The following is a 20,230-nucleotide window of genomic DNA, read 5'->3' on the forward strand; positions in this document are numbered from 1 at the left end:
GGTGTTCCACGAATGAAGATTCGCAGGTGGAAGTATTTCACTATCGGTTCTCGGACGAACTATGTACGTTGAGAGAGACCGCGTAGGTGGTTTATGGAACTGAAAAGGAAAAGGGAGCACCACTGATGTTGTATGTGACGTTATAGAAGGGCAAAGCTACGTGCGGTTGATTGGCGAATCAAGCGTATATCGATTATGTTATGGATATTGCGCTTCAGGCAGCCAGCCTCCAAGTTTCTCTATTGTGTCCAAGAGGATGGAAGCTTCGGATGAAATTTGTTAATTGATTTATCGTCTTCTCAAACTATAACTTGTTAAACAATAGAATATTACTTTTACTTTGATTTATACTAAATATCCATCTTTTTTAATAGTTTATTTCTTTATTATTTCTAAATAAAATTCATTCTCATTTTGAGCATTAAATGTACTCGTATGCATGGAATTGATATTTGAATTTTTATATTTAATAGAAAATGCATTGTTCATTTGATTGGTTAATTTTATTTCAAAGTATTTATGTACTTTACGTCAGTTCACTATGTTCAAGATATTTATTTTTTATTTTATGCGTCAGTCTACTTTTCTTGCCGCTTATCATTTAATAATTTATTACTAATAATGAAAGAAATATGTTCAAATGTTTCATAACTTTTATAGAAGATAAATATACTTTTATCCTCCGAGACTTCTTTCAACCAAGCGTTTGCTAATCTATTTGCAAATTCTTCTTCCTGTTCTTTTTTGCCATAGTTCTATTCAAATTTGTGTATTAAATTAAAAAGCATTCACCTGTTCTTCAAGTCCTCGGCATCTAAACTTTAATCAGTTTACGTACATTATCACCGTAGTTTAAGTCTGGAGTATCCAACCTTTTAGCTTCTCTAGGCCAAAATGGAAGAGGACGAGTTTGTTTGGGTCACACATGAATCAAATAATAGCATGTTTAAATTTTATTTTTAGTATTATTAATGGTATTTTCAATCGCAATCTCATAAAGTTTGTAAGTTTATGATTTACTTTAAACAACATTCATAACTGTCCTGAGCCGTACGCAGTCCACAAGCAAGCGGGTTGGACAAGCCTAGTTTAAATGATCTTAAGTATACCACTTGATTATTATACACCATTTATGGCATTTTTCTTTCTAATTATCTCACTTCTCGTTCTCTCTTTTTCTTTCTTGTTCTCGAATAGTAAAAAGAATATAATTTTGGTGAAAAATTGTAATTAAAGAATTCCACGTCCAATGTATTTTCCAACTGAACGGCGCTAACTTCATTCAAGTAAGTCAACGAGTTAACTGTAGGCACTACCGACCAAAGGATGTGTTGACAAATCGCAAACAAGACGAAACTCACGTTCCAAATTACAGTGTGCCGTAGATAGGTAGGCAGGATCTGTTAAGGATCGCCTTGACTAAACGACGATACGAGCAAGCCAATCAAACGACGTTTAATTGGATCGTAAATCGTCGTCAAACTTTCATCGACGAAATCGTTTAGAAATCAACAAAAAAATATTTAATTATTTTCTCATTTTATTTGTAATTTCACGATCAAATTTTACTTACGTTAAACAAGCTTAATATCATTTTTTCTTTTCGTTTTAATAACTTAATATTAAATTGACGTTAAAGTTTAAACGACATAAATTTAACCATTTTTTTTTATTCATTTTTTAATATAATAATTAAAATGTTACTCAAATTGTTTGTAAATTATTGTATTGTAAATTTATACTTATTATATTTGATTTGATATTAAATAGAATCCATTTTTCTTATCACGTTTGTGCTATAACGTGTCATATATACCACAAAACAGTTTTCTTCTGTTCCACGTTCGTACCCACAATCAAAGTATCTCTTCTGTAATCTATGAAATGATTGATTATGGACGTATCGGGGATTATGCAAATCTCTGCTCTGTATCATCAAACTCGAGGAATATGAAAAAGAACAGGGAATATTTTACCAGCTGCTACATGTCAATTCCAGAAATTGATCATTATAATCTTACTTGCTCGACCGTATTGCAACAACAACGAATATGTACAAAACAAAAAAGACAAAAAGACGAAAAGAAGAAAAAAACAATTTGACATATCAGACAACTAAAGCCATTCGCTTAATATCCTCGAGATTCTTTTTCTTTTGTATTTTTTATCGAAATAATTTTAAAAAGACTTTTAATCAATTTTATCGAATTTGTTGTCGCATAACAACGATAACGTCGCTCAAGGATTGATCGTCAGAAAAGAAGAAACCAAAATACGTGTTATCTTAAAAATGTTTATTTGTTGAACCTTATTTGTAATGTTCTCATTACATTATGACTCAGACACTACTCGATTAACGAAAAGAAAAATGTAGAAGAGGTTGAACGTTTCCTACGCAGAACAAAAAAGGCGATGATCGCCCAATCACAATGCATCACGTCAATCCAGTCCTGTATCGCTAAAAGGATCGAAGTAGGACCTTATTTACAACAGAATTATTTTATTGTTCAGTATCAAATACATTTCTCATATACGAGTCCCCTCTCTTTCTTTAATAAGCATACGTCATGCACGCATTTTATTTTTCTGTTATTTACATCACACATTCCTAATTTTCTAAGCTCACATAGACTCCACTTATCTCAGACACACTTTCTCAGCGGGCACGCCTTCTTTCTTTCATTCGATACTTGATAACCTAAACAAACATCCTTCCCGATACATTTCTGGCTTTCATCCTTTGTCCTATCATCGGTCGTCTACGTCATAGACTCCTTGTCGTCCGCTTCTTTTTCTAAACACGTATCCAACTAGCGACCACTAACCCTTAAATTTTTTTACACACACATATGTGCCCTTGTAACATTACACTCAACCTTTCTCACATAGTCTACACTAAGCATAGTTAGTTGTCCATAAGCATTTATACAGTCCACACACACATCAAGCATTCAAATAATTGTACTGTAGTCGCCAAGACTTAATAATAAAAAATCATTGTTGACTAAAGAACTGCCTTTAGTATTACTACAAAACCACCCACATCGAATTAATTTACTGTCGTCGGGATTCCGTACAAGACGAGCGTATAATTCGACTTAAAAAATTTGTACGTTAGTTTGAAACGGATTTACGTTAGCATACATACATTGCGCTCGAACATTTATACAACTGAATTTTTTTTTATAAGTCTGAAACAATTAGGATTGGTAAGGGTATGGAAGAAAAAATTGTGAGAAACAAAAAATAAAAAATTATTGAACAATATCCGATGAGGACAATTTCGAGGTTTGACGGACCGAATAATAATTAAAATAGTTTTCATGTAACTTGCTCGCGGACTTGCGAAAAAGTTCGTAAGACGAGAAGACAAGAAAAGAGAAAAAGAGAGGGAAAAAGAGTCTTCTATTAATGAGTCCTCTTTCTCTTATAATTTCATTTTATCTTCCTCGAGACGCGACTCTATAATCTTGCCGACTTGAAATTTCTTCCATTAACCTACCCCCGTATCCCACTATACAATCTTTTTCCCTTTTTCCTAGTTTCTCGATAGATACTTGACCGATATTACGAAGAATTAACAAGATTGGTTATATATATCGAGATTATTTATTAGTAATTAAATATTTTAAAAAGAAATATAAATTAGAAATAAAATTATTAATATTTCCAATTTTTTCTCTCTCGAAAGTATATATTAATAATTATTATAGATATTTTTAAAGGAAATAGAAATAAAATATAAAATAAAAATAATAATAATAATATTATATATATATATATATAAATATTTCCCCATGCGATTTATTAAATTGAATTAATTAAAAATTAATATAAGATTTGATTACATTTAATTCCTCTTATTTTTTGTCTTTTGTTTAGCTGAAACACAACTAAGTAAGCAAAGCATTTTACAATTTCGGACACTTCACGTTGGTGGTTATCTACACGCCGGCGAAGACATTCCTCATTTTGTTGGACAGCTTCAACAAATCTGGTTCAATGGTTACCCCTATTTGGAAATAGCCAGAAGTGCTGGTAGCCATCAAAGTTCTCATCAGGGTGTGACACCAATCATCAGAGTAACCGGAAAATTTGGCAAGAGGAATCATCCTGTACATCATCCTGTAACCTTCACCTCAAAGCATACGTTTGTTGGACTACCGGTATTGAAGGCCTACGTAGAAACCAACATCTATTTCCAGGTTTGTACATAATTCATTTATTTTTTTAATTAAAAGCATAAAAGAACAAAATAAAATTAAAATAAAATTTTCGATGATGTACAATACTTCATCATAGTTCATTTTTTTTAGAAATTATTTATTTTATACAGCTTTATGAATTTCCACACCGTGTTAGGCTCAATATTTTTCAGTCAACTCATATATATTTTTTATATTATTTGGTTTCTTTATACTATATAAAAAATTTATTTTTCCATTTAACATGAAACTAACTAATATATAGGAATGCATGTAAAATTTCTCCTTCTGTTTTCTTGGAAACGGTTTTTTCAACAGTAAACAATTATCCCTATTGTTTCCTTTTTTTCAATCTTGTTTCTTTCTTACATCATCGATTTTTCATTAGCCAAAGCAAGCTATAATGAATCGTTTACAACAACTATTCAATCATAGCATCGATCTTGTAAAAAATGTTTACATTTAATGCAAAATATTGTAAGTTTAATAAGAAGAAAAGGCAAACAAAATAATGATATCTTAGAATTTAAATATTTTTTAATTTTTTTTTTTTTTTGTTAACCCCATACATCTTTACAATTTGTCTGTAGACATTTGGTAAATTGTTATATAAGTGAAAAAAGATAGCACGTGGACAGTTTCTCCAATGAGATAGCGTCGCTATTGTCATTTATTTCGGTTAGGTTTCATTTTTTACTAGGTCTCCTGGGTGGATTCTTTTGAGCCTTCTAAGGATATATTGGTTGTAGTTATCGTTGGCTAGCGGATTTATGTGTGTATCAATTCTTCTTTTGTATCTGCAGGTTGTCTTGGTTATTTCTTCTTCTATCGTGGGAATATTTATGTCCTTCCTTATTTCTTCGTTACGGACATACCATGTAGCATCATCGATTGTGCGTAGGGTTATGGCTTGTTGAGCCTCGAGCTTGGCAATGTAACGTCTCGCTGCTATACTCCATAGCGATATTTCATAGGTCCAGATAGGTTTTATTATTATTTTGTAAATTCTTAGTTTGTTCTCTATGCTAAGTTTAGATTTTTTACCAGTTAGCCAAGCAATTTGTCTCTTTTTTAGACGAATTTGTTCAATTTTGGCATTTATATGCTTTTTCTATGTTAGTTTGGAATCTACATGTAGTCCCAAATACTTGACCGTCATTACTTGCGGAATTTCTGTATTATATAGTTTTAGTTTCGGTATTTGGTTTTTCCTCAGTGTAAACGTGATATGTTTACACTTGATAGAGTTTACCTTGATCTTCCTATTACATAACCATTCTTCAAGAGAGTTGATTTGTTTTTATAACAATTGAATTGCTTGTTTCGAGTCCTTGTTTATGGTAAACATTGCTGTATCATCTGCAAATGTTAAGACTGTGCACTTTGCGTGTATTGGTATGTCTGCCGTATAGCGGGTGTAGAGAATTGGTCCGAGGATACTTCCCTGCGGAACCCCAGCTTTGATTAGTTTGATGTTCGAATGAGTATCTTTTATTTTTACGTAGAATATTCTGTCAGAAAGGTAAAATTTTAGGAGTTTGTAATAGGAGTGTGGAAAGTATTTATTAATTGTTTGTAATAATCCGTGATGCCACACTTTATCGAAAGCTTTTTCTACATCTATAAAGAGGACGGAACAGTACTCGTTATTTTCTAATGCTGTGATTATCGTATTAATTAGTCTGTATACTTGTTCAACGGTAGTGTTTGTTTCTGAATCCACATAAATGGTCAGGAATCAGGTTTTTGGCAGAAATTATTCGTTTCATTCTATAGGAGAAACAACCTACAGGCCCTCAGCGTATAACAAAAGTTCCGACTTACTAGATTTCGATGTTCTAAAAGGCTTAAATCTATTTCACTTTAAAATTGAATCATCTCTTGAACTCAGCTCTGATCACTCACCCATAATAATCACATACCAGAACAAACCTATCCTATATAAAAAATCACTAACTCTGTGCAATGGAAGTACAAATTGGATGATCTTTAAAGAAATCTTAGAATCCAAATTGAACTGTAATATTCCGCTCAAGACCTCTTTTCAAATAGGAAAAGCAGTTAATAATTTAACAGATGCTATACAAGAAGCAGCGTGGGCGTCTACATCTCAAAATGTTTTATCCAGAAAAATCCCGTCATATCCTAGCAATATTTTTCATAAAATAAAATTAAAAAGACAAGCTACAGCTAGGTGGCAAAAAATTAAACAAGTAGTAATAAAAGACTACTAAACAAATTAACTAAAGATGTTAAGCATACCATACGGAATCACAACAATGCAGAATTCGAAAAATACCTGACATCACTTTCACGTCACGAAGATACCAACTACTCTCTCTGGAAAACAGCAAAAAGATTTAAAAGACCAGTTAAATCAATACCAGCCATACGAAATCTTGACGGCTCATGGGCGAAAAGCACAGAAAAACAAGCAGAAACTTTCGCAACAAACCAAAAAAACATATTTACAGTACACAACTTCAATACCCAAACATACACAGACACTAACGTAAACGACTTCGGAAGCAAAACACAACCTCATGAAAACATTAATAGCACAACAGCCGAAGAAATTAGAATGCTAATATCACAAATCAAAATAAGAAAGGCACCTAGAAAAAGGATCTAATAAATGGTAGAATACTAAAAGAACTGCCACCTAAAGCAATTAGGATGCTCACAATATTATTTATCGCAATATTACGTGTCCATCACTTCCTAAGTACTTGGAAACTCGCGGAAATTATAATGCTCCTTAAACCTAGTATCCGCATGATATAAACTCTTATAGACCAACATCGCTCTTACTATTACTATCTAAACTGCTGGAAAAAATAATATACAAAAGAATGAAACGAATAATTTCTGACAAAAATCTGATTCCTGACCATCAATTTAGAAATCTAAATATATTTTCATATATCTTTCGAAGCTTCAAGAAAGCTTCTTCTTTCGTCAAAGAGTTTTGTAAATTCACGTATGCGCAAAACATGTGTATGTGTATGGATATCCACTAACAGATATAAAAGCCTTGCACTGTGTCTATCATTATGAAACGAATGTACGCAAATATAAACACATACACACACAAATATACGAGTATCTACGTTTTTCATTGTACGAAAGATGATATATCGATGATTCATGTAGTTCCGATAAAAAGATGAGAGCAATGGTTATTCAGGTAAAAGCTTCAACCACATCCAAGAGAGATAAAAAAAACTAGGGTGGTTCTAAAAAGGAAACTTCCATTCCTCTTGTGAGAGCCTATATCTGCTTATATTTTCTCTCTATCTTTCTATCTTACAAAGTGTATGCATGACGTATCACGCGATGGTTCGCGTAAGCGAAATAAACTGAAGGTTCCGACACTAAAAAAAGTAGCAATCTTTGGAGATTTATACGGGTTCATCCCTATTCGTATATATGACACACTAATAATAGTAAAGCGTTATTTGTAACATGAAATATTCAGTTTGCATTAAACCTAAATTACGGAAAATTTCAAAAAGTTGAATTAAAATTCATTCTTTACATAAAATATTCCGTTGACATGAAACTAAAACTATGAACAATTTAAAAAAGCTTAATTCAAATTTTGTATTCCGTATTATTAATTTTTTCTTTTAATTATAAATATTATTATTAATGTTATTGGGTTGTAGCAACTAAGTGATTGCGGATTTTGTCGACAGATTATTATTAAAATAACCGCACTCACTTAGTTGCCAACCCAATATTTAAAATAATTATTATTATTAAAGCCAATATCAAATTGATAATAGTTTACGTTTAATTTAAAAAAAGATAACTTTGGATGAAGATTAGTTTTTTGCAATAAAATGTTTGCGTATCCTTTAACTTGATTTTGCACAAAATTATGTGAAATAATGCTGACTATCGATAAGAAGTTAATAACAATATAAAAAATTACATTTTTCGAATAGAACACAATTATTTTATAAGGCATAGAAGCAAACACAAAAGAAACAAATATAAATAAACTATGGTAAAACTTTTTCTGAAATGAATATTGAAACAATATTTAGATAATTTCACACGTTTCGACATATTTTCAAAGAACTCATTTACTTTTCATCGCCTTTGGAATTTGTTTGAAAATAAGAGAGAAATATTCTCGAAGGTCAGAAGTGAGGCTATATCAGTATGAGAGAATTTTGTAAAAATAAGAAAAAGCGTAGGACAGAGAGATAGACAGAGAGAAAAGGAGAGAGGGAGAATGAAAGGGAGAAAGGGATAAGCTTATTCCTTTGACGGGATAAAACGGCTTCGAAACGACGGTCGATCCTTTGAAGCATGCTCTGTGAACTATCGAAGAAAGTACTTACGCGAATACACGAGAAGAGTGTACGTGAACACTCGAGAGCTCGTCACTAACGATCGATTCGAAAGAAAAGAAAAAAAGAAACTTTCCTCCTCTAAAAGAAATAGAATGCATATATACAATATAAATATAGGGTGTCCCAAAAGTTCTTTTAACAAAACTACAAAATTCGAAATATTTGTCTTCACCAAGTTTTCGATGTACAAACATCGGAAGCTTTAACTTTTTAACAACACTCAAACTGGAGATTCATATTTAAAATACAAATATATAAAATAAATATTAGGTTGTTCGCGGAAATTAGTTACGTTTTATCAATGATAATAAAAAATTATTTTTTCGTATTCAGAACCCAAGGCGTTCTAAACGATCGTGAATTGTCAAATTCAATAAATTTAACTTCTCAAATATTTCTCATGTTATTTTGCAATAATTAACATTCTCTAATGTCTTTATTTATTTCATGAGATCTTTGTCCGAATTATTTATTGTCTTTATTTTATTATATTAATAATATTAACGCAAAGAGAAATGAAATATTACGTAATTCTTTGATAAACGATTTATTTTAAATTAACATACATCATTATTCGCAATCGTGATATTGGGGATAATGTTTTAACGACGATAACTCCAACTCTTTCCCGATTGCCGATCTTCTTTCAGTTTCTATAAAATAAAATGACAAATATCAACGAAAACAAACTTTTCATGCTTTTCAGCATATCTTTGTTACTCCCAATGGAAACAATGAATAAAGTGTATCACTTTTGTTTAATTAATATCAATTTTAATTGATTAGACAATTACAATAAAAGAAAAGAAGAAAAATAGCCAACCTTATCACTGAAACACTACTCTGCATTTTCCAGCTGCAAACTGTGTGCCCTTTGGACAAATGATAGGTACTTGAATGATATTGCCCGGAAGCTTCGGTTTTTGTTTACGGGAAGAAGAAAACCAATCCGGGGGGTCACTACTCTCTGGATCTTTAAAGTGCTGGATTTTATTTTCGACACTTCCCATTGTATCCGAATTTTCTTGCTTATTTGAACACTTGCATTGGCAAACCATGTCTCTGTCCGTTTCGGCAGGTCGTTTCAACAAGTAAACCTCAAGTTCTGGTCTCGAATAACCGTGAATGCTTCTCGAGTTCCGAATGGAATTAGCTTGATAGCTTTTGGTGGGACTAGTGCCATCAACAGATTGCAAATCCTCGTTGTTGAATGATTCCTCGAATTCTATTTCAGGATTAAATGATGAAGATGCTATAGCAAAGATGGTCAACAAGAGCAACGTAGTGGTCAACATTGTTTTGCACATTTCGATTTCAATTTTGAAGACAAATTTTATTTAATTTTTTAATTTAATTATGAAATTAGATCAAAAAAATTTTTTTCGTCTAAACAACAATTTAAACAATTTAAGAAATATTTCCTTGTTATAGTAATATACAAAATCAACGTAAGTTTCGAATACCAATCGTTAATCAATGAAATTCACATTGTTCGTTGGACTCTATGCGCTTTTAAACTAAATTCAAGTACTCGCATCGTTGCTTTTATCTGCCAACCACCTCCTTCGAAGGTTACCTTAATCAAATAATTCATTTCAACAATCATAAGCATTCGATTTACTACCAACCGGCTGTCGCTATATATAAATCGTTATATATTTAATTATAAAAGATTTCATTAATCCAACAATAATCAATAAAAAATAATCTTACTCCTGATTTATTTCTTATCCATGCAACACAAAATATACCATGCAAAACGATCGATTGTAAACCAAAACGAAACTCGAAATGCAATCATTTTAATATCAAAAAAATTTAATTGGATTAAACGAGTTTGCGTTATAATTTGTTTTATATAAGTAATAAATAAGTTCTCAGTTCTCATAAAAATAAAATACTTGCGATTAAGATTGTACGATTATATTTTTATTTTATCTTTTAATAATAAGGTAAATTAAATTTTTTATCTAAAAAATTGTTTTGAGATTTTTTGTATGTTTAAATGATTTATTGTTACGTTAGACTTTTAATTCTTCCAGTTTAAAACACGAGAACCAAATGGATTGATCCTCTACAATGCTGGAAGAGAACGTGACTTTATAGCCGTCGAGCTGGTGGACGAACATATTAATTATGTCTTTGATTTGGGAGATGGCCCAGTAAGAATCAAGGACAATTCTAAGAGCAGATTGAATGATGGCAAATGGCATGCCGTTAGCATCGGAAGACCTGCACCTAAAAGGCACACCTTGGCAGTAGACGATCACGTGACCGCTGTTAACAGCCAAGGTAGCAACGAGAATCTTGACCTTGATGGAATATTGTATATAGGTGAGTCAAACAATTGTTGAGATTAAATTATATTTAAGGAAAATCATTTAGAAATAATTTAGGTTGCGATCTAAAAATAAACTATTACTTGACCAGTAATCAATTTTTAATTACAATACTGCATTCAATGTTCCATTGTTTGTTTTCGTTTGACATTACTGTAATTATAATTATAAGTATTGTTTAAAATTACTATTTAAAAATTATTTAAAAAATATGAAAAGTTCATTGATCATTAAAGAATTAATTGTATTTATTTTATTTTAATTTCGTTATTTTTTTCCATGTGAATTTCAAAAGCACGTTCCAGAGTTTCATTCTAAGGAAACAGACAATTAGTTCGTTCTTTCGTTAATAAAGATTTAAAATTTGAAAATAATTAAAATGTTCCATTTAAATGCATCTCTATCTCCGTTATCAGCCATTCATTAACGTCGTTCCGTCATTACATAGAACATAGATAATGTAATATAATCTGACTTATTGGAAAGAACAACAGTTAAAAAAAAGAAGATGAAACGATGAATGTTCAAAGGGTTACATTATCGATCATAAATGATAAATCTCTTTCAATTTTCATATAGTATTTTTAATTGCAACGTGATACGTCCATAAATATAAATAAAAACAAAGAATTCTAACAAAAAGAAACGAAAGACAACAAAAAAGCAATAATAAAAAGCAACAAAATAATAATAATAATAATAATAATAATTTTCTTAACCCTTTCGCTACGAACACTGACTATAGTCGGCGGCCGCACAAAGTGCTGTGTGTACACCTACGCTTACGCTTAAATTTGTTAATATGTTAATTTCTGAATACTCAAAATATACTCATTTTTATGTTTTTCATATAAAATGACGAAACAGTTGTTACATAACTTTTAAAAAAGTATCCACACAAGAGAATTCCAAAATGCCATTGAAAGACGTAAGTCACTGCACGGCGCGGTGTCTCGTTCAGTGGCACTACTCCCGCGGAACAGACTGCCATAGCGAAAGGGTTAAGAACATTCCTTCTTAAAACATTTTCTGCATTCTCGTCGAAAAGTCGAAAGGATACTTAACATTAATAAGAGAAAATCTAAAAAGAAAAAATTAAGGAAAAGAGAAAGAGAGAAATAATCGATAAAATTTCATCAAATTTCACATCGATTTATTCCTTTATTTCTGTATTTTATTTTTTTATTTTTTTACTTTATATCCCTCTTCAACTTTTGCTCACGAAAACGACTGATTTTTATGACTAAAAAAACATAATAGGTATTGTATATGACGTATGCATACAGGTACGTGCTAACGAGGCTCGTTAATTAAAATTGTATTTTATTCATCGTATGCTAGTAACGACGATTAACCGAAAACTTTTCAACGAATAACATTGAACGTCACGCGCACACGTTCAAATACGTTGAACAAAACGAAGCAAGCGAGTCAAAAACAGACGAGTTCCAAATTCTTTACTGGTATAGATTTATCGAATTGGGGAAAAAGTTTCTTCGTACTATTTAAATGCGAAAACAAAACAAGTTTCTTTTTTACTTCATATTTCCTATCCCTCCGTTTTTTTTATCAACGAGATATTCAATTTCTTATCCTTAAAATTGTGTTTTAATATATTTTTAATATAATATATTGACGATATTGATATATATATATATATATATTATTATATAGATATATTATTTTATTTAAAAAAAAAACATATTTTAGTCATAAAAAAGAATTGTTTTTACCTTGAGCTCCAAACTTATCAACCTTACAATATATTTGATATTAACAAACACCCTGCGTAATTGTAATAGCGTACATATATAAATATATTAATTATTATATCATTTTTTTTAGTAAATTATTAATCATGCTAAAACGGGTAAAAATATTTATACAAATAATTGTTTGATATATTATTTATTTTAAATTAACAAATACCAAAAAAACTCGCAATCGCGAAATATGACAAAACAAAATTATAATGAAGACACCTATAACTCCTCCACATTTGCCGATCATCTATCAGTTTCTACAAATGGAAAAATAGACAAAAAATAAATAAAAAGAACCGTTTTGACATGCCTTTTTTTCATTCTTAATTATTCGTACTTTAATCGATATTGATCTTGAAAATTCGAAAGAAACGCAAAGATAAAGGAAGAAACAATGAGCTTTAGACATTTAATATAAGCATATTCTCTTTCTTTCTCTTTCCCTTTCCCTGTCTGCCTCTTTAACGTTTATCAGCCAGACGGGTTTCTAATCGGTCTCAATAGAATCCTGTAAACTACGTGACTACGACGTTAATCTGCGTAATCGAATAAAGAGCCGTTGATCCATGATCGAATAATTTCTCATAGATACATGTTTCGTTTCGATCATACAAAGCACGTTCTTCGAGAAAGAAAAATAGACATGTTTTAACATTATTCAAACAAATACAGGTAGCCCTCGTATAACGCGAAAGATGATAAAAATTTTGTAAGTGCATCACCTTATTTGACAGTTTTTATTCAAACTTTCACGTTTAAAATAAACTTAGAAAATACGAAAATATGTGAATAAACAATTAATATTCTTTAAACAATTATCAAAGATTTTTTAATCCCGTTCGATTAAATGACCAATAACCGGGTAGGGTTAAAAATTTTGAAACCTATTTTTTTCTACAATTTTGGAAATTACCGACGTCATAAAATAAAAAAATTAATTTAACCAGGAAAACAATTTGTTTTTATACAAAAGTAAACACTTTGCAACCTACCCGTGTATACACTTTTGTTCATTTGTTGAAACTTTCTACTTTTGTTTCGTATAATTCGAATTTCTGTTATTTTGTAAGAACTTTCTAGTCAATTTTTGGACTTATTTAGAATTTTTTTAGAAAAAAATGATCGTAATATAGTAGGCTACTTGTAAGTTAGGTTTTGATAAATAAACTAACAAGTTGTATACCTTTTAATGTATTATAACTCTACATTTTCCATTCATGTCAGGTTTTTGTCCTTGAGGACAACGTGTTCTTGGGAACTTCAAGAAATCTGGCGTGAATCTGTAACTAAGCTCATCGTTATATTTTGAATCATCATTCTCAAAAATTCCAATTGGTGTGGAACTTTCTCTTTGCTTATTATTACGACACTTGCACTCGCAAACCATGTTGTTGTTTGTTTCCGTTTGACCAAACAATTTGTACTTTTTTTCCGGAGACCCATTTTCGTTTGAGGTTCGTTTCAACAAGTAGAGTTCAAGTTCCGGTTTGATTATTTTTTCGTTCAAGCTTCTCAATTTATGAATTAAATTATACAGATAGGAATCGTCGATATTTGAGCCATGGGAAATTAGCGGATTTTCGTTTCTCGATAATATTTCGAATTGGATATCATGGTTAGCCGACGATGACGCCATTGCGATAATTATCGATAACAATAAAGCTATTGCCAACATCGATCTAGCCATTTCGATTTAAATTTATTCGAAAAAAAACGAACTTTGAAAATATTTTTCCTTCAGTATTTTTTTTCACCGATCGATTCAATTTCATTCGATCTGATCTTTTGAATGGCACGCGAAAACTAAATTTCACTACTCGCGCTCTTGTTTTTATTTGATAACCATTCTTCATCCTCGAAGGTTACTTTAATCAATTTACTAAGCTAAAGCAGGGACAATCGAAAATAATTAATTTGTAAATCCTAATGTTGGATTTACGATCGTGCGGATATCAGTAATCGTTAAAGTTTATTGCGCAAAATTTAATTGTTCGTGCAAATATACAATAAAAATTTAAATCTTGAAATTAATTTATTTTTAACTGAGTAACAATGCAAAATGATAAATTGTAGACTTAAACGAATTGGAATTAATGTCCAAGTTTAAAATCTACCTTTAAAAAAAGTTATAAACTCGTATCCTTATAAATAAAATATCTCAAATTGCGAAATAAAACACCACAATTCTTTTCGATAATAAATATTTCCTTTCTTCTGCAGGTGGAGTCGAAAAATCGCAATACAGTCACCTACCGAAACAAATATTTAGCCGGCATGGATTCGAGGGTTGTTTGGCATCATTGGATCTTAGCGGTGAAAGTACAGATTTACTTTCGGATGCCGTTGTACCGAGTTCTCTCGTCGAACCCGGATGTGACGTATACGCGAATCTTCACGCTGGAAAAAAATGCACTCACGATGTATGTGCGAATCATGGAACATGTTTGCAACAATGGAACAGTTATACATGTGATTGCGACATGACCAGCTTTTCTGGACCTACTTGTAGCGAAGGTAGAAAAAAAAACAAAAAGAAAGAAAATTGATTAATACCAGAACTATCAACAATGAATCAAAATGACTGATTTTTTTATAAAAATGCAGAGAGTTTCGTAAAATATAGGACCCGCGCTTCGTAACTATACAGTGGCCAAAAAAGAAAATAAAAGATACTCGTACAAACACATGTTTTATTTGATCATATTTCAAAGTTTTAGCTACTTTCAGGTTTCAATAATCCACGAAAGATAATCTTCACAGAAAGTGCTCAAATACAAATATTTCTTGTTCACATTGATATTACACATTCCGTTAATTAAATTTACTCCTAGCAGTTTTAATGCTCGGTCCTCTTATTAAAAGTACTTCGTTATTTTCTATGTGTTGTGTGTTCAAAGTTACAAGTGCGTAATTAGATTTTTATTTCTAGGAATCATTTGAAAACAATTGGATATTCGGCACCCATTTCCAACATTGAAGAATTTCGAGCGCGTATACAAAAAGGCTGACAACAGATTTAACGCGTACCTGAAATTTTGTAAAGACAACGAAATTCGATGATATAATTGCAAACTTGAATACAAACCGAGGATGATCATTTCAAATGCATTCTGTGAAGATAAACTGTAGCGGATTATTCAAATATACATTTTTTTGTGTCCTCTGTCCACTCCAGAAGTTGGTCCTACAATTACGAAACACTTTGTATAGATTTATATAAAAAAAAAATTATAATAAAAATTAGAATTTCAATTTTGATTGGTTTTGATAATTTTACTGTTTAATTTTACTGGTTATATATTTGTTTTATTTGTATAATCGAAGCTAATTGAGAGTAAGAGTATTGATCGTTTCCAAAGACCGACTGACGATACGTTATCTTTGCAGAGGCTATGGCATATGAATTTGGAGCAGGAAGAGGAATCATCACGTATACATTTCCATCCGATCGAAGACCGGAAATGAAACAAGACACTGTCGCTTTTGGATTCGTTACGGGAATGAACGATGCGGTTTTACTTAGGATAGAATCAGCCTCTAGCAATGACTACCTTGAAATTGAAATTGTTAGTACCATGTCGATAAGAAAGATTTCTGTTTTTACTCTTATCATTTGATTCCCTTTCTCTCTCTTCCATTTTTACTATCTTCTAATATGCTTTTATTTTCTAATGAACAATATTCTTTCATTTCTTAAAATTTTATTTATTTCATAATTTATATTCAGAATTATATTCATAAATTGTAAACAACAAAAGATTTGTGTAATTTTGAATATTTGGAAAAGTATTCACGTTTATTTCACAATCAAATTACATATTCGAGATCATAAATAGTACACAAAATATTTTATTATTTAAATAATATTTTATAATTTATCAGAAAAAATTCACATAAATTTCATATGTTCAGAATCACGAATTAATGAAAAAGACGCTAACTTATTTTGAATTAGTAGACAAAAATAGAAAAGATATTTATAATTATTTTGATAAGTATATACGTATTATTTTGATATCATTTTGATATAACTCATCATTTATCTTGTAGGTTGAAGGAAACGTATTTGCCGTTTATAACATGGGTACGAACGATCATCCAGTTGGAGAAGTAGGTGTCAAAGTGAACGACAATCAATACCACGTCGTTAGATTCACAAGAAGTGGAGCGAACAGTACGTTGCAAGTCGACGATTACAATCTTCAATCGAATCATCCGTCCGGTGAGTGTCACTTGTCTACGCTTCACACTTCATAATCACCAAGTTTCTCAGAAGAAACAATACATAACAACTTAAAAATCTATATCGAAGGATGAGACAAAGATTTAAATTTTACGATAAATCACCTGTTATTATTCTCTAATATAAGAAATCAAATCAAAACAAAAAAGTTCGCTAGAAATCAACATTTTGATGAATGATAAGGAATGCAGAGAGTAAATTCATTTGAATAAAATAAAGATTAACATAATTATGAACAAATATTAAATAAAAAAAATATTGTTAAATTGAAAAAAAGGTAGAAAGTGATAGCGCGTACATTCGAGATGAAACAGAAAAGACAACTACCTTGGAAAGGGCCCTGATTACTCTTTTATAGACTTCCTACGGTCGACCAGACCTTGAACCATGTGAAAGGACCGCCCCATTGGTTGTGTAGAATAATGCAGAGACATTCCCACGTCAAAGAGAGTCGAAGAGAAGGGAAATTATTTCTAGTAACTGAATTATACTCAAAAGACCCCAAAATCTTCTACCTCTAGGTCCTTTCTAATATCCTGGCATGTTTGACCAACCTAATTGGGTTATAGATTTTTATTTATGTTAGATAAATCCAAAGTTAAATGTAAGCCGACAATCTTTTCTACGTATTTAACAACATTTTTCTATAATCTTGACCTTGAAGTAGTTATTTTTCTTATTTCCTACTGTAATATAAAATGATACTAAAAAGTTCACCTGTTTCTCTCTTTCTTATTATTTGAGTTGATAATTATGACAGTAAACTAAGTTAAACAATTTTATAAATATTAATTTTATGGTAGAAAAATAATTGTTATATTAAATTAATTATAAAATAAAATTTATGTAATATTTTCACTCAGTTCTCTGTCGTAATTACCGGTAGAAATATAAAAAAATATTAAATAATAAACAAAACAGCATGAAGTCTCGTTCTCAAAGACATTCCTATTATAAAACGAACGATAAAAGCAAAAGATGAAACTAAAGTAAAGGTCGAAGACATTCACCAAGGAGAAATACTTTCGCGTCTTATAGCATCCTGATGAGTTTCACCATAGAAGTGAAAGGGTTTGAAATTTCGTTCCTTCTAAGGTCACGTAGAGAAGCGAAAAGACGTTTCATTCCTTTTATAACTAACCACGATTTTCTAAGTTCCTATTACCATCGAAGACACTAATCCGCATCATTAGGTTCGATTATTGTGTTCAAGCAGGGACAATCGAATTGACTCGATTGAATTTATGTATGCACAATGGTTGACTGATGCACCTAATGAATGAATGAAGAAACAGGTATTTAATATGAACATCGTTCATTGAACTTATTCGAACTCTTTCGTGCCGATATAAAGGCCAAGGCTCGTGAAAGGATTCCATGGGAATTCGAACTAACGTTCAAGCAAACTAACTTCCTTGGCCGGCATGAAACCTTGATAAATATTCTCAAGCCCTATGGTGTTTCTCGAACTCATTCCCATATAAGGAAGAAAATAACGAACTGACTGACTGTTCAAATGAGTGCTATGAACTACTCGATTGAAATAAAAAAATGATAAAAATAAAATTTAATAAATAAAGAAATAAATGAATAAAAGTGTAGCTCGCGTGATAATAATCGGTTCCGTTGTCCCTTTCTATAAACAAATGTATATGTGAGTTAAATTATTTTCCTCGGTCGTTAAATTTATCGCGTTCGTTGCTCCGGAACGATTTTTATTGTCGGCTCTTGCTCCCCCATCAATCTCTCGAGTAACGCTTCTCATAACGAGAAGAGAAAGAGAAAGAGAGAACAAAAAATATACACGGGTGAACCTTTCGAATTAGTTCGATCCTATCCAAGTTAATTTAATAATTGAATTAAAAAAAAAGCAATTTAATTGATTTTGTATACATCGTGCTAACTCCGTTGTTAGTCTGATGATTCGGTCATCATCGATAAAAATTACGTACGTGTACATACATCGTAAAAATTCGTGAAGTTAAACTGTTTCAATGTAAATTATGCTCTTCTTTGATTATCAGAATGAAATCAAAATCATATACGTACGTGCATATATGTGTACATACTATCAATCAAAATTATTTTATCACATTCAAGAATCTTAAAATGTTTAGAATAAAAAAAGAAAATAAATTGCCGATCGCTTAGTTCTTTGTAATAAAATAATACAAATTAATCAATTTTATTAGAAACAAAAATGGACAAAAATTTACAAAACGCTTCGAAAATATTTCAATCTTAGCTTCGTTGAAATAACCTAACCTCTTGTTTTTCTATACTGCCTCGCATATTCTTGGCATCCTAACTAAAAACATCAATAATTTCGTGGAAATCATATTTTTTTTTTTTTTTAAGAAATAATTAAGAATAAATTCTAGACATGATCAACAATAATATGGAATCGATGTATTATATATTAAAAATACATTTTGCCTGAATGATATTTTTTTAGTGTATATGTGTAGAGAAATATAATAAAGCGTGGAAAACGAAATAATTGATCGATCTTCGATTGATTTTAATTATCATTTCCCCTTTCAACTCGAGCGAGATCTAATGAAGGTTAAAATGCATAGCTCAATATGAATTACATAGGTCATTGCAAATACATAGAAGGAAAAAGAGAGAGAGATAGATGTATGTTCATTTGTACGTATATGTCATCTGTGTGTAGAAATGGAGTTCATTTCCCTCAGCAATATTGTAAAATGTATTTATGTTATATTAGTTATCAAAATATCAATTTCATATAATCTAATTTCAATAGAAATATCATGATATTTTTAATAAGATGATATTTACTTACATTCCATTAGATAAATGATTTATTTCCCGTGATGAATAATAATTATTATTGAAACATTCACTCATATTAATATTGAACATCAATCAATTTTTAATTATTTACAATGATTAAAATTTGAAAACGTTTGATTCAAAAAATGAAATTAATAATCGATTAGTTTTACAAAATGATTCAGAAGTCATCAAACTCGTGTTGTAAATTATTAATTATAGAATAAATTTATGTAAAAAAATAGTTTCCCCCCCATTTACATTTCGGATTTACTATAAATAAATGCTGAAAATATCCTCCATCCTTGTGTAACATAAGCCAGACTTTCATATATTTAACGTTTACTGCAAATTGCAATTTTTCATTATCTACCTCATTTACGGTCAAAATAAATTAACGGATCTCTTGACTTCTGAATTACTCCGTATAATCAATATATTGGCTCGGTCAATAAATAATGTCGGATATTTTTCTACAGAATGAAAGAAAATTCTCTTCTTTCTGCCAAAAGTCCAT

General features: G+C 30.7%; 1 protein-coding gene across 6 annotated transcripts in view; it reads left to right on the plus strand.

Annotated features, from left to right (window-relative positions):
- The window catches only part of LOC122516801 (neurexin-1), a 304,617-nt gene that overhangs the window by 253,484 nt on the left and 30,903 nt on the right, over positions 1 to 20,230 (plus strand). For all 6 annotated transcript variants that reach the window (XM_043634936.1, XM_043634938.1, XM_043634940.1 and 3 more), the window contains 5 exons: positions 3,883 to 4,205; positions 10,612 to 10,903; positions 14,892 to 15,185; positions 16,059 to 16,237; positions 16,722 to 16,893. In XM_043634936.1, the coding sequence (XP_043490871.1) occupies positions 3,883 to 4,205; positions 10,612 to 10,903; positions 14,892 to 15,185; positions 16,059 to 16,237; positions 16,722 to 16,893 (1,260 nt within the window). The remainder of the gene's footprint in view (positions 1 to 3,882; positions 4,206 to 10,611; positions 10,904 to 14,891; positions 15,186 to 16,058; positions 16,238 to 16,721; positions 16,894 to 20,230) is intronic.

The sequence above is a fragment of the Polistes fuscatus genome, unplaced genomic scaffold (genome assembly GCF_010416935.1).
Source record: "Polistes fuscatus isolate 324 unplaced genomic scaffold, CU_Pfus_HIC Scaffold2, whole genome shotgun sequence".
Lineage (NCBI taxonomy): Eukaryota > Metazoa > Arthropoda > Insecta > Hymenoptera > Vespidae > Polistes > Polistes fuscatus.